The following is a 13,439-nucleotide window of genomic DNA, read 5'->3' as shown; positions in this document are numbered from 1 at the left end:
TAAAATTAAAACAATCTAAATGTAACTTTGCTAAAGAAAAAATAAATTTTCTAGGATATGAAATTCAAGCAGGTAAATACCAGCCCAGTAATTCAAATACAGAGGTTATTAAGAAATTACAACCCCCTAAAAATATCAAAGAATTACAAAAATTTTTAGGAAGTATTAATGTTTATCATAAATTTATTCAAAATTATGCTAAAATTAGAGCCCCATTAACAAATTTACTTAAGAAAGATACTCCGTATAATTGGATTGATGAATGTCAAAAAGCTTTTCAAAAATTAAAAGATGCATTGATTTCTAGACCTATTTTAACTTTGTTTAATCCTAAATATCCCTGTCATGTATTTGTTGATGCGTCCAAAGAAGCTGTTGGTGCTGTTTTAAAACAAGAACATCCTGATGGTAGTTTACATCCAATTGCTTTTAATTCTAGAAAATTAAGATTTTATGAACAAAATTATGCCATTACTGAGCTGGAATGTTTATCTGTTATTGATGCAATTGATAAATTTTATTATTATTTACATTTATGGTAACCATTTTACTGTACATACTGATCATGCTGCTTTAATTTGGCTTAAAAATATAAAACACCCTACAGATCGTCTATTTAGGTGGTCTTTAAAATTATCTATGTATGATTTTGATATAAAATATAAAAAAGGATCTACTAATGTTGAAGCTGACATTCTCTCTAGAAATCCTATGTGTCAACATTTAAGATTGCAAGTTAATTTATTATCATTAGAAGAAATAAAAGAATATCAAAATTTACATAATGTTTGTAATACTAAGTATAGGAAAATGAATGATGTCTTAACTATCAAAAAACAGGGATTGTACAAAATTGTGATACCCATGTCTCTACGTACGAAATTACTTGAAAATGCCCATATATAATTTGGTCATAATGGGGTATCATCTATGCTAAATTTGTTATCTCCACAATATTATTGGCCAGGAATTGTTCAAGATGTTAGAAATTATTGTAAACATTATTAAGTATGTCAGTTTAATAAGAAAAGTAAACAAAAGAAATTTGGTTTAATGCAAAATTTACCATCAGTTGGTGAACCTTTTGAAATATTATCTATTGATATACTGTAGGTGGTTTAAGGTATTTTAATTCTACTAAAAAGTATATTCACATAATTATTGATCATGCAACTAGATATATCTGGACTTTTGCTTCTAAAAGTGTAACTACAGATACTTATATAAATTGCTTAAAACAAATTTTCCAAATTCAGGTCCCTAAAAAGATTTTAAGTGATAGGAACGCTGCTTTTACATCTTCAAAATTTAAGCACTTTTTAAGGAATCATAATGTAAAACAATTGCTAACTACTGCAAATAGATCCCAAACTAATGGTAAAATTGAACGTGTTAATCAAACTATTATAACTAGATTAAAATGTAGACTAAATTCTTATCAAGGTAATATAGCATGGACAAAATTATTACCCCAAGTAACTGAAGAGTGTAATAATACCCCTCATTTTGTAACAAAATTCCCTACATCATATTTAATGTATGGAAAATTACCTTATGATTCCTTAATTCAAAATCAAGAATTGTATCCGTCAATAGAAGAAGCCAGAAAAATAGCTCAAAAGAGATCTGATGATTATCATAATGTAAATAAAGAAAGATATGATATTCATTTTAAACCTAGTAATTTTAAAATTGGTGATTTAGTAATTATGAAGAATTTCAATACCCTAATACACGTAAATTATCTCCTCCATTCTCAGGACCTTATAAAATTTTAAAACAATATTCTGAAGTTACTTATAAAATTGATAAACCTAATCCTTTAACTAAAAAGAAATCAGAAATTGTTCATTCAACTAGATTAAGACCTTTTAATCCACCAAGTGAGTTTAAGTTAACTGTCAGAAATAGTAAAATTCCTATCTCAGTTCAAAATTAAAATGAATTTTTTCAAAATTCTCTATTAAAAATTTTCCTGATTATGACTTTTAATACATGATTTAGACTTAAACCCTAATTATAACAAGTTATTTTCCCGACTGTGACAAATAATTCTCCCGATCTTGACCTTTTATATTTTTCACATAATTTGAATTATTTTGTAGCAAAAATTTTCTTCTTATTGTAGGATAATATTTGTTTCTAATTTACAAAATTATAAAAAAGACTTTAAAACTTGATTATACAAGTTATCTGTCTTATAATTTTGATTTTATATGATCTTTTATTTTTCTAAAACCACTTTGAGGTAATGTACAATGCCAAAAACCAGTTACCTTGTATTAGGCAACGGAGGTTTTTCGATATTTGTACCTAGCACTTCCCAACCTTCAGCAAGTAATCACGCTGATCTGTTGGCGAGGACATGCCATAGTTTTAAAGTCAAAGTGTTCATGTTCTAGTGTATAATTGTTTTATTTATATTGAATTGTTTTTTGAATAATTATAATATTTTGTATTGAAGTGTAAAATAAGTCAATCTTTAATTGCCGGCGATGAGAGGAAAAAAATGCACATGATATATTATTCATAAATTGTATAATCTATTTCTTTTCTAAGTTTTATCTGAAGGAAGAAAAATTTTAAATATTTTCTAATCAAAGATTACTATTATGAAAACATATTCAGCGAAAAAAATGCATCATATTTGTGAAATATCAACATGCATCAAATTTGTGGACTATCTGGCATTTAGAGATTTTACCAGATATTTTCATTCTATTCGAACTCTTTTTATGAAAAGGACTTTCAAAAAACAAAATGGACATTTTTAACAAAATTGAGGACTTTTGTAATTATAACTTATTTATTTATCAGTATTCCATATTTATTATGTTATAGTTTTAAAATTAGTCATATATTGTATATTTATTTATAACTCATAGTTTTAATGTTCAAAATTTCATATGCTATAAAGCCAAAATTTTATATGAGATAGTCATGAACTATGATAGGCCATAGTTAAAGCGTGTACGCTATGTCCTGGATGTTTCATGTCTTTTCTCATACTTTTGCTTTACTCCTGTACTAATGCTTTTCTCACCCCGGCCTCTCTTTTTGACGGGAGGGGGCGAAGATGTAAAACATAAAAAGCATACGATGGCTTTGCTCTTTGCGAACCAGCAACCTTTAATTAATTTTCTGTAATTCAGGATCTTTCCGTAGACCAGTATCTTCTTGAACATTCGCGCCTATTACACAACCTCTGCATAAAAATGCTGCGTCATAAGTTTTCCTACATTTTTCTAGAAGCTTTTCTGTTACATAACCTTTCATATAAATGCTGCGTCATAAGTTCCCCTACACAGATGCCTTCTCGCCTTCGTTCTGCTATCGCCTCCGCTATGCTTCTCTTTCTTTGTTAGAACATTGTAACGTATTAAAGTCAGTCGTATCTAATAATTCATTTACTGAATAAGTTATTTGAGTAACTTCATCTGGAAAAAATCATCTGCTATAAAATAAAATAAAGATATTCTGTTAAAAGTGAAAAGTCCTGAATCGTCATTTTTCTCAGTGGTGCAATCATCCCAGCTTCGTGGATATGTGTTGGAATAACTGTGATACGATGTGTTGGAATAACTGAAAACATAACACACACACACACACACACACATATATATATATATACATAGAATCTAAAGGTTAAAAGTAAACTGGAGTCAAAGCAAGGTTATTTCTCAAAAATATTAATAATAGCAATCGTGTATAAGAGGTATAACACAGTATCCAAACATATCAAAATTTAAATAAGCATTCATAGCAGTCCAAACTCTGAAAATAAAAATTAGATATGAAAATGGAAAAAGGAAATAATTGCATGATAATAGAAATATAAAAATAAAAACTAATGTCCTTTTACTGAAACACCAATTCAGAACTCATCAGGGGAAAATGAATTAAAATTTCATAAAAGCCGATTAATATATTTCGAAAACGTGTTTCGTTCTCCTGGTTCATTTGAGATCAAAAACCGAAAAAAGAATCTATTAAATTTTCATTTAAAATACTAAAATTTATATAAAAACGAAGACTCGAACCTCAAATGTACCAAGATTTTCCCTACACGCCTTCGAAACACTTGGTAAAACGAATAAAACATAACATTGTTATATATTTGTTATATATATAGAGAGAGAGACATCTATATATGTATATAGTTTGTTATATATAGAGAGAAATATATATAACAAACATTCTCTATTCGTAAAAAGCAAATTTAAATTAAATTTTAAATGAAATTGAATTACAAATAAATGATTAATTATTGCTGCGAACTAATCTACAATATCATTTAAATTCTAAGAACATATGTAAAAGTAAAGAGGGAGCTAACCTACAATACAAGTGAATTTTTAAAGTAAAAATTCTTAACTCAATTTTTGGACAGGAAAATTAAAAAAAAAAAAAAAAAAAAAACGGGAATTTAAATGGTATTGCTAATTTAATTCACTAAAATTTAATTGAACTATATATATATATATGTATGTATACTTTTGGTACGGCCGATTACAACAAAAGGGGGAGATTCATATCTACATTATATAGCAGTCCTATATACAAAATTTCAACGTTCTTTGAGGCTACTCATTTTTGAGTTATGCGAGATACATGCATACATAAGTACGTACAGACGGCCACGAAAGAAAACTCTTCTGAATCCATTTTAAATCAATTTTATAATTCGTTTGGGGTGGGAAAAAAAAGAGTCCTTTATTCTGCATTTTCATTGCTATAGGAAACCCGGAATTTTTCGTAATTACAATACTTCGTTTACTTCGTACAAGGAAGTAAAAAGAAATTTATAAACTTAATAATACATTAAACGGAAATTTTTGAAATAAATTGTCGGAAGAAAATAGTTAATAAATCGAAAGCTAAGCCAGGTAAAAGAAGTTAGGTTCACGTTCCCTAAACCGTTTTTGTTGACGGAAGGGGTTTCGCTATCTCATAAATTGATTTTTCAAAAAGAGAATGAAAGAGAAAATAGGAAATCGAGAGAGGACGACAGTGGATGAATTGGCACAAATTTAAGGAAGCGATGTATGCAAAGGGAGAAAACATGAATTCTGCATGCATATTTCACTTTAAGTTTCATCGAGATACCATTCACAGGGCTTTTCTTACAAATTATTGAATCTGCATACTTCTTTTGTAATAACATTACATTAGAAGTCAAGGAAAAGAACAAAATTTGTTCGAACGCTTTAAGCTCATATATTTGACATCACTTTATTTGATGTATATTCCCTATCAAAATTAGCTACATATTTTTTTTTTCTTTTTTGCAGGTCAAAAATTTGCCATGTTGGAAGAAAAATATCTGATTTCCAATATTTTGCGACACTTTAAGGTTGTTTCTCTTGACCATAGAGATGTGATGCACGTCAAAGTTGAATTCACTCTTAGACCTGCCCAACCAATCAGACTAAAGTTTATACCCAGGAGATGAAGATACTGTTGCCATTAAAAGGATTCGAATGTTTTATCATCATCCAATTAAATATTTAATCGCTTAATTAATTCAGAAAGCAGGATGACTGAATACGTTGCCAATAATTATGTTGTTTTAATTTTCAGCGTTAGACTGATGCACAGTTTCCCCTGTTTTTCTCTTGTTACATTATTTTCTGGAATAAAATATTTTATTTGTTAATAGCTCTCTGCAATAAAACCTTAAGCAAATTATTAAGTTAGGTTAATTTCGATGTGACAATGCGCTATAGAATTATTTAGCGCAAGCCTTCATGGAGAACTTTGTAAGGAAATCTGATCTGTATTTGCATTTAATGACCGAAAAACCACAAAAATCCTTACAAAGCCAGTTCGTGTATTCCGTAATTATCGAACCCATGATTAATATCACTCGAGTGATAGGGTTTTGTAATGAAAAGCTTTTTAATTAGACTGATAGGGATTAATTAGACTGATAGGGACTTTTAATTAGACTGATAGACTCGACTGATAGGTTTTTGTAAGAAAAAATACAACCTTAGTCTAGAGGCTGTCGACAAACTTCAGAAACGTATAAACGCATCAAAGAATAGCAATTTTCGTAAACATTTACGGTCAACTTATCTACTCAGCTACACATTTACCCGGCTTTGTAATCCATGTGCAGGGACTTGCGATTAAAAGTTTCCCTTTTCTGAATCCTTAATGAACATATAATAAATAACCAAAACCGAAATATAGGTTCTTTATACCAAAGGGAAATGAAATTCAAAGGAAAAAAATAGTTAAAATTTTTGCCACTAGTTGGGCTGTTCAATAAAAATTTATTCACAGTAGAAACGATTTTATTTCAGTGCAAAATACGAAATACTAATAGAAAGCAAAGCTAAATTAGATTACAGCAGTGGTTCCCAACCTATGCGCCGTGGTGCCCTGGGAAGCTGCGAAATATTGTAAAAGCTTCATAATGAATTAAGCCAAGATATTTGGATTAACTAAGCAAACACAAAATGAGAAGCGAAAATATCTACATTTTTTGTGTGGTTTGTTTTTACTTGACCCTGTATAAAAGTAAGGTCTCTGACGCAGAATATCTTTTCACGTGGGCCGTGGACACTAATTTCTTATGTTCTGAATTGATCTGGAAGATCTTGCGGAAAGCATGTAAGCAAGCGTTGTCGGCTGGATTCCGTCAGCCGGCTTACAATATAGTCTGATAAAATTAAACTCAGAACTTCATATAAATAAACAGTGACATAAATTAGTGTATACAGCATAATAAGTGTAATATTACTTGTTTGCTGTCTTTGATAAATAGTCGTGCGACTTTTGGCTCTAGTATCTTCGATGATGAACCGATTTTTGAACAACAGTAAACGTAAGAGTACAGATAAAGAAAGTATAATAATATGTCTACAACCAGTGGCACGAATATGAAGAAACGAAACTGTCGTAAATATGATGACTGTTATTTATATTTTGCTTTTACGTTAATAGAAACGAATGGTGAAGAGAGATCACAATGTGTAATATGTATGAAAATTTTGGCACAGGAGTGTATGCTTCCGAGTAAATTGAAGCGAAATTTTAGAAGCTAATCACCATACCATGGTTGTCAAACATTGTGATATGTTTGCCAGGAAGTTAAAAGAACTGAAATAACAAAAAACACATTTTTTAAGACTGCATCAATATCAAACAATGTTTTGCTAGCACCTTACAAAACGATCAAGTTATTAAAAAATTAAAAGAAAGGAATTTGGATTGCAGCTAGATGAGGCTAAGGGTAACAATAAGGTTGCTCATTTGATATCCTCTGTATGGAAGATACATGGTTATAATATTAAAGAACACTTTCTGTTTTCTAAAAACATCACTGCAGAATCAAAGACTCACGACATGTTTGAGATTCTTGATACATTCACATATCTGAAAATTAGGATAAGCGCGTTGGTGCCTGTGGCAACTTACCTACTACAACTCAACGCTGCCAATCACGTAACCCATAGCAACCAAAAACAAAATAATGTTTTATTCTATTGTTATCATTATTAACGATCTGTCTCAAAAATTGTACTACCGGCGGCACAGGAGCCTCCGTCTCTAGTAATCTTTGAGTTCTAGCACAGCATGTGCACAAGTACTTTAATATTATTGGATATAAGTTACTCGATTTCTCAAGCATTTAAAAATGAAGTATAATGTATTGGTAAATGCCGTTAATGGTCGATTGCCTCTTACTAAGTGATAAGACATAGACATAGGCAACGTTTTTATCGTTTGAAAGCTGTTTACATTCTTTTTCCTGATATCGCTGTAGTAAGTTTATCGATGTAGTTAGTCCCGAACCCACTACCCAAAATGAAAAAAGAGACGGTCCTGGAATCTATCTCTGCGCTATCATTTTATCTATTATAAACAGGTTTTTATTCTTCATTTTCGGTAAAGTTGATTAGCATCTGAGTGGCGCGGAGCTCTAGGCTCAAACTTAGCTACTCTATTTTCTGGCGCAGATGATAAAAAGTTTTTAATTTTTAATACTTTTTGACCCACTGAATGTTCTACCTCTTGTCTATTTCTGTCATAGTAGACTTTCTGTTTCTGCCTCGCTATATCAGAATTTTTTACTGCTTCATTAATGACTTCCTGAATATCATTTAAATTCTTCTACCCTTTACTGCACAAAAAAGTATTTATCTAAGGAAATTTAAATTTTTTTCCCTAAAACGAGTTCTGCGGAGGGTCTTTTGCACAGTATCATGTTTCGTTGTTCTTAAAGCAAAACCTAATTCATTGACGCAGCTATTCCAACGATTATAATTTTTAACATATACGCAAATAATTTTAACAATATTTTTGTTCACACGTTCCGCTATATTATATTGCGCCCTATATGGTGCCATTTTTAGATGGCGTATGCCAAGTCCTGTGCAAATATTTTTTTAAATAAGTCACGAACAAATTGTTTTCCTTTACCAGATATTACGTTTACTGGGGGCCCGTATTTTCAAATATATTTATTTAAGAACGATTAGATTTTTATTCTGACACTATTTTTACTGATGCTCGTTTAAGGAGAATTATTTCCACCCACTTCGAAAAGTGATCAACGATAGTTAAGAGATATCTATTCTTAGTTAATCTTGTTGTAGGATAAGGTTCGAACAAATTGATGCCCACCAGTTCATTCGGGAAAGTGGTCTTTATGTTATTTAAGTACCCGGCCGGTTTATAATTAACGTCGTTAATTAATTGGCCCATATGACATGACCTGACATACGCCGTAGCGGAAAATAAAGCGCTTCGCGGACCCTTTGCAATGTTTTCCTGATACCTAAGTGACTCGAAATGGGCGAATCATGCGCTTCCATTAAAATATTTAACCGTAGACTCGCTAGGATCACTGGCCGGTATACTTGATTCTCGTTAGGTATTTTCGTATAAAACAGCAATTTATTAATGACTTCATAGTGGGCCGCCCTTTTTCGAATTGCCGTTATGCCCGCATGCTCGAAATGTTCAGGGTCTTCAAGATACGCATAAATATCCTTGAATTCAGAGTTGAGTGGGGAGCAATCCATCAATCTTATCCGTCTTCAGTTTTGAAATTTTTGTTTAAACGGGACTCAATTATTTTCGAACATCTGACAGTATTTCCCTTTTCAACAATCTTAATTCTTTATAGGGCATCCACGACAACGTTTTCCTTGCCCGGCGTGTGTTTTATAATTAGATTAGGCTTCTGTAGATTTAACGTCCAACGTAAGCAGGGGTGAAAGATTTTTTCCCGAATATAAGCGGCCAACCGCCGCATGGTCTGAGTGGATTGTTACCAAGGCGTTTCCAAAGTAAACTCGGAATTTCCAGACTGTTAGTAAGACAGCGAGAGTTTCTTTTTCTGGCGCGGTATAGTTTCGCTGAATTTGATTCAGCGTTTTACTGAAGTAGGCAACTGGCTGCCCATTTTGGGAGAGGGCGAACGCCAATTGTGAAATCCCGGGCGTCTGCTGCAATTTCTAAATTCTATTCCCCTTCCGGGAACTTGAACTGGAGCGTTAATTAATGCGTGTATTAATTCTTCGAACGCAGTGTTCGCCTTTGCGGTCTACGTGAACCTAACTTTTTCTTTTCTTTTCTCTTTTTTTCGTTTAAGAACCAGCAAGAGTTCAACTGTCTTCGCAAAGTCCGTGATGAATGATTGATAGTATGAGCAAAAATCCAAAAAGGATGCTATTCTTTTGGCTGTATTGGGAGATAGATGACTCTTGATTGCTACGATTTTTAACATTATCGGTTTCGATTCCCTTTTTTCGAGATCTTACACCCGAGATATCTCAGTCCCTTGGCCGCAAACTTGCATTTCTTAGGATTCACCTCGACGCCGTCGTCATTTAATAATAAAAAAAACATCTTTCAGCTTCTCAAAATGTCCATCTATAGATTCTCTCGTTATTATTATATCATCGAGGTGAATAAATGTACTCTTGCCTAAGGCGGGTCTTAATACGACATCCATAATTTTTTGGGATGTAGCCGGAGCTCCTCTTAAGACAAACGGCATTCTCAAAAAGGCATACACTCCTGAATTCGTTATACCCGTTATACCTGCTTACGTTAAGCTGTTTTCTCGACATCCTCGGGTTTTGCCACAATTTGTAAATATCCTGAGGTCAGTTCTAGCTTAGTCATATATTAGTAGATCGTATTTTTCTTAATTATCGGCAGGGGATACATGGGATATTTCGTTACACTATTTAATTTACGGTAATCAACGGCGAATCTCCACGAATTCGGATCTGACGGCGGGACGCCGTTTTTCTTTCTGCATTACACTACATTAAACTACTTTCTACGTTACAAAGATGTCTTACTAAATTTTCCATTTTCTTTCCTCTTCTTGAAGGTAGTTCAGATCCACGTCTGGAATGGCCCCCTCTTCTTCTTCTACAGCATCCATTTGAACCTGTAAGGCAGAGTTCTTAGAATTTAATTTAGCGCTTGCTGCGCGTAAAAAGTCGACCCCCAAAATAACCGAATTTAGTAGGTCCTTCACTACCAGAAAATTCCCTTTTTGTGTCTCATTCTTTATTTGCACTTGCAGTCCTACTTTGCTGATGCAAACTGTTTCCCTTGGGCGGCAATAACTTTCTGTCCCGCAGTTTTAAACAATCTGTAACGGCATATATTCTTTCTAAAGATGTCTTGCACCAAAAAGCTGCATTGCGCTCCAGTGTCCAATAAGGCGGTAGTAGGGACGTTGTTCAATAAAATATGAATTTCCGGCAAGGCCAAATTTTGTACAACTACCGTATTTAATTTAATTTTCCAGGGATTTTTCCTTCCAGTGTGTGACCGGCTCCTCTACTCGCCCACCCTTATCAGTTTAAATCCTTTTTTTCCGCCCCTTTGCTGCTGTTGCTTCTTACTGCGATATCTAAATGATTTCAACTGACCAGTCTTCTTGTTATCGTTTTTTCAATCTCCCCCAATTGCCGATAAGAATACAGCTTGCTCTGAGGTTTCTGTTGAAGTGAAAACCACGAATACTGGCGGAAGTTTGCTGAACGTGCGTTTTCAGCAGCTCATCTGCTTTGGAACTTCCCGGTAAGCTGAAATAGGCTTTTAGACTTTTCAAGGTCAGGGGATTTCTTACCTCCAAGAAATCTTGAATCGACGGAGGTAGACGCCGCAAAATTACTTCATTTCGCTATCCGGCCTCTTTCTATACAACAAATTAAATACTTGTATCTTTTTCAAGATACAGTCAGATCTTAGGTATTCTTCTGATATTTACTAAAGAGCTCTGGTTCCAGCTTGGCTCGGTCTTTGCCTGCAGGAAAAGCTTTCAGTAGCGCGGTTTTAAGATTTTCCCATGTGTAGGTTTCGGAGTCTGTATCCCAGAACAGAAATTTTTTAATACTCAGGGTCTGGCCTTTTAAATTAGCTGTAGCAATTGTTACTTTGTTACAATTGTTACTTTTTTACAATTGTTACCAGCTGCAGCTGGTTTACGAGATGTAGTGTGAAATGCAGGTACAGTTGCTCTAGGAAAGTCGTCATAGAGCCTTTGCTATCAAATGTCGCGGCTGGCTTCGTAGCTGTTCGCACGGTTTCTACGATGAAACCAAATCCCTTCATAGGATTTGCTGGTGGCTCAGAGATTCGAAAGGTCGGAGGGGTCAACGTAAATTTTCCTTTATCTAACGACATTGTTCGTCAAAATGCTTCGGTAGACAATATTATGTTCCTCCCTTTTATCTATTAGCTAAGTGTTGAGAAACTAGTGAACTACTAAGCGAATAATCGCTTAAGTCCAAGAACAGAAACGCAAATTCAGGATTAATTACTTTATTGCTCAAAATAAAGATTCACAGATGGCCCCTCTCTCAGGGCGTACTACAAAGCCTCCACTTGGGCTTAAACTCAGAAATGTAAGAAATAAGAACTAACTAAAGAGATTTAGCCGAAGCTAACACAAATTCTGAACTATTTAGCCCGTAATATTAAATTAGCAAGCGAAGCTATCAAAAGGCATGTAATAAGGCCGAACGTAATAACAGTTAGAGAGACGTAGCCAAAAGGCAAACACGTGCTATTCGGGAATCCTAACTATCTCTGCCGAAGTCAGTGGAACTTAAATACTGTTATGCTTTTCACTTGCATTTAACGCGATTCTAAAAACTCATTCTGGTAAGGAATTGTACGCTGAAGCTAGAAAAGATAGGAAAGCGCTATAAACTTAAAATAACTGCTAGAAAATTAGGATATACCTTACAAGATATGTTAATGAAATTTGGGATTATATATGTTCACAGGAGCTCTATTAGACACATAAAATTGCAAGTTTGTAAGTTTAATATTTTTTGAGTAATGCGGGCTCGAAAGTAGCATGAAATGGTTTCGTGTAAGATACACATGGCCGATGCCTCGCTGTTCCTTTTCCGTCTGTTCCTAACTTGTATGACACACGGTCATGTGTCTAAATTTTGCAACTTGGATATCATTATGACAGTCAGAAATGGTGAATGTTTTGCTATGATTCCACTTATGCATTTCGTAAAGGGTCAAAAATTGTCTGAAAGCTCAGACATGTTTACTTCCAGTGGCATACTGTCAATGAACTAGTGTCCCATCATTTTATATATTAACACTTTAAAATGTGTTTTTACATAAGATTCAAAAGCAATAAAGGGGACATCAGTAGAGAGAATATACCACTTTGGAGCCACAGGGAGCGGGGAGCCGATGGGCGGAGCCTCCTGAGGCGCAGAGAGGGGAGGGAATACAGTACGTGGGAATACTACGTTACCAACTACGGACGCGCTGCATCCTGTTTGTGACGTCATCGCGCATTGTCACCGTCTTACTATTGCTACGTCAGCCACATGTTTCATGCTGTTTGTGTTGTAATCCGGTTTCATGTCCGCGCTTATCGATTGACGTAGAACTCTCCACTGCTCTGATGTCATACTAAATCCGCATTCTGATTGCAGATACATGTTAGAATTTCTGGAACATTCTTTTTAGTTCAGCAACGACCACGAGAGGGCAGTAGTCTCATCCATAGCGCTCTCTGATTGGTCCTCGTGGATCCTGACTGAGGCCTATATAGAAAGACACTGGACCCTTTCATATCATTTCTGTCTGTGCTGTAAGCTTCGCTCCTGCTTTCTCCCTTCCTGTTTGAACCAAGACAATGTACTTCGAGGCAGTCACTCTTACCATACTCACTATGATTGAAAAATTTGACGATCAGTTAATACTGCACTACTTTAATGATTTTCACGACAAAGAAAAAGCAGATTCCATATTTACGGATTGTGCGCTTATCCATTCCAGCCTTTAAACCTGAATATTTATGGACGGCAATACGTTCCAACTCGATTTTGCTGCGCCTTCGGGGATGATGACGGACTCACTTACAGTTTTTCGGGAACGTCGGTCGCCGCCCAGCCCTTGACTTCTACGCTGCAGCAAATTAAATA

General features: G+C 34.1%; 1 protein-coding gene across 1 annotated transcript in view; it reads left to right on the top strand.

Moving 5' to 3' along the window:
* The window catches only part of LOC118188460 (cytochrome P450 4c3-like), a 105,767-nt gene extending 100,111 nt beyond the window's left edge, over positions 1-5,656 (top strand). Inside the window, exon 11 of the mRNA XM_035358891.2 lies at positions 5,292-5,656. Within this exon, the coding sequence (XP_035214782.2) occupies positions 5,292-5,452 (161 nt within the window). The 3' untranslated portion in view covers positions 5,453-5,656. The remainder of the gene's footprint in view (positions 1-5,291) is intronic.
* Positions 5,657-13,439: the final 7,783 nt, after the last annotated feature.

The sequence above is a fragment of the Stegodyphus dumicola genome, chromosome 1, assembly GCF_044657685.1.
Source record: "Stegodyphus dumicola isolate Sdum_Otavi_A_Nest chromosome 1, ASM4465768v1".
NCBI classification, from domain to species: domain Eukaryota; kingdom Metazoa; phylum Arthropoda; class Arachnida; order Araneae; family Eresidae; genus Stegodyphus; species Stegodyphus dumicola.
This window is presented reverse-complemented; position numbering and strand designations above follow the sequence as displayed.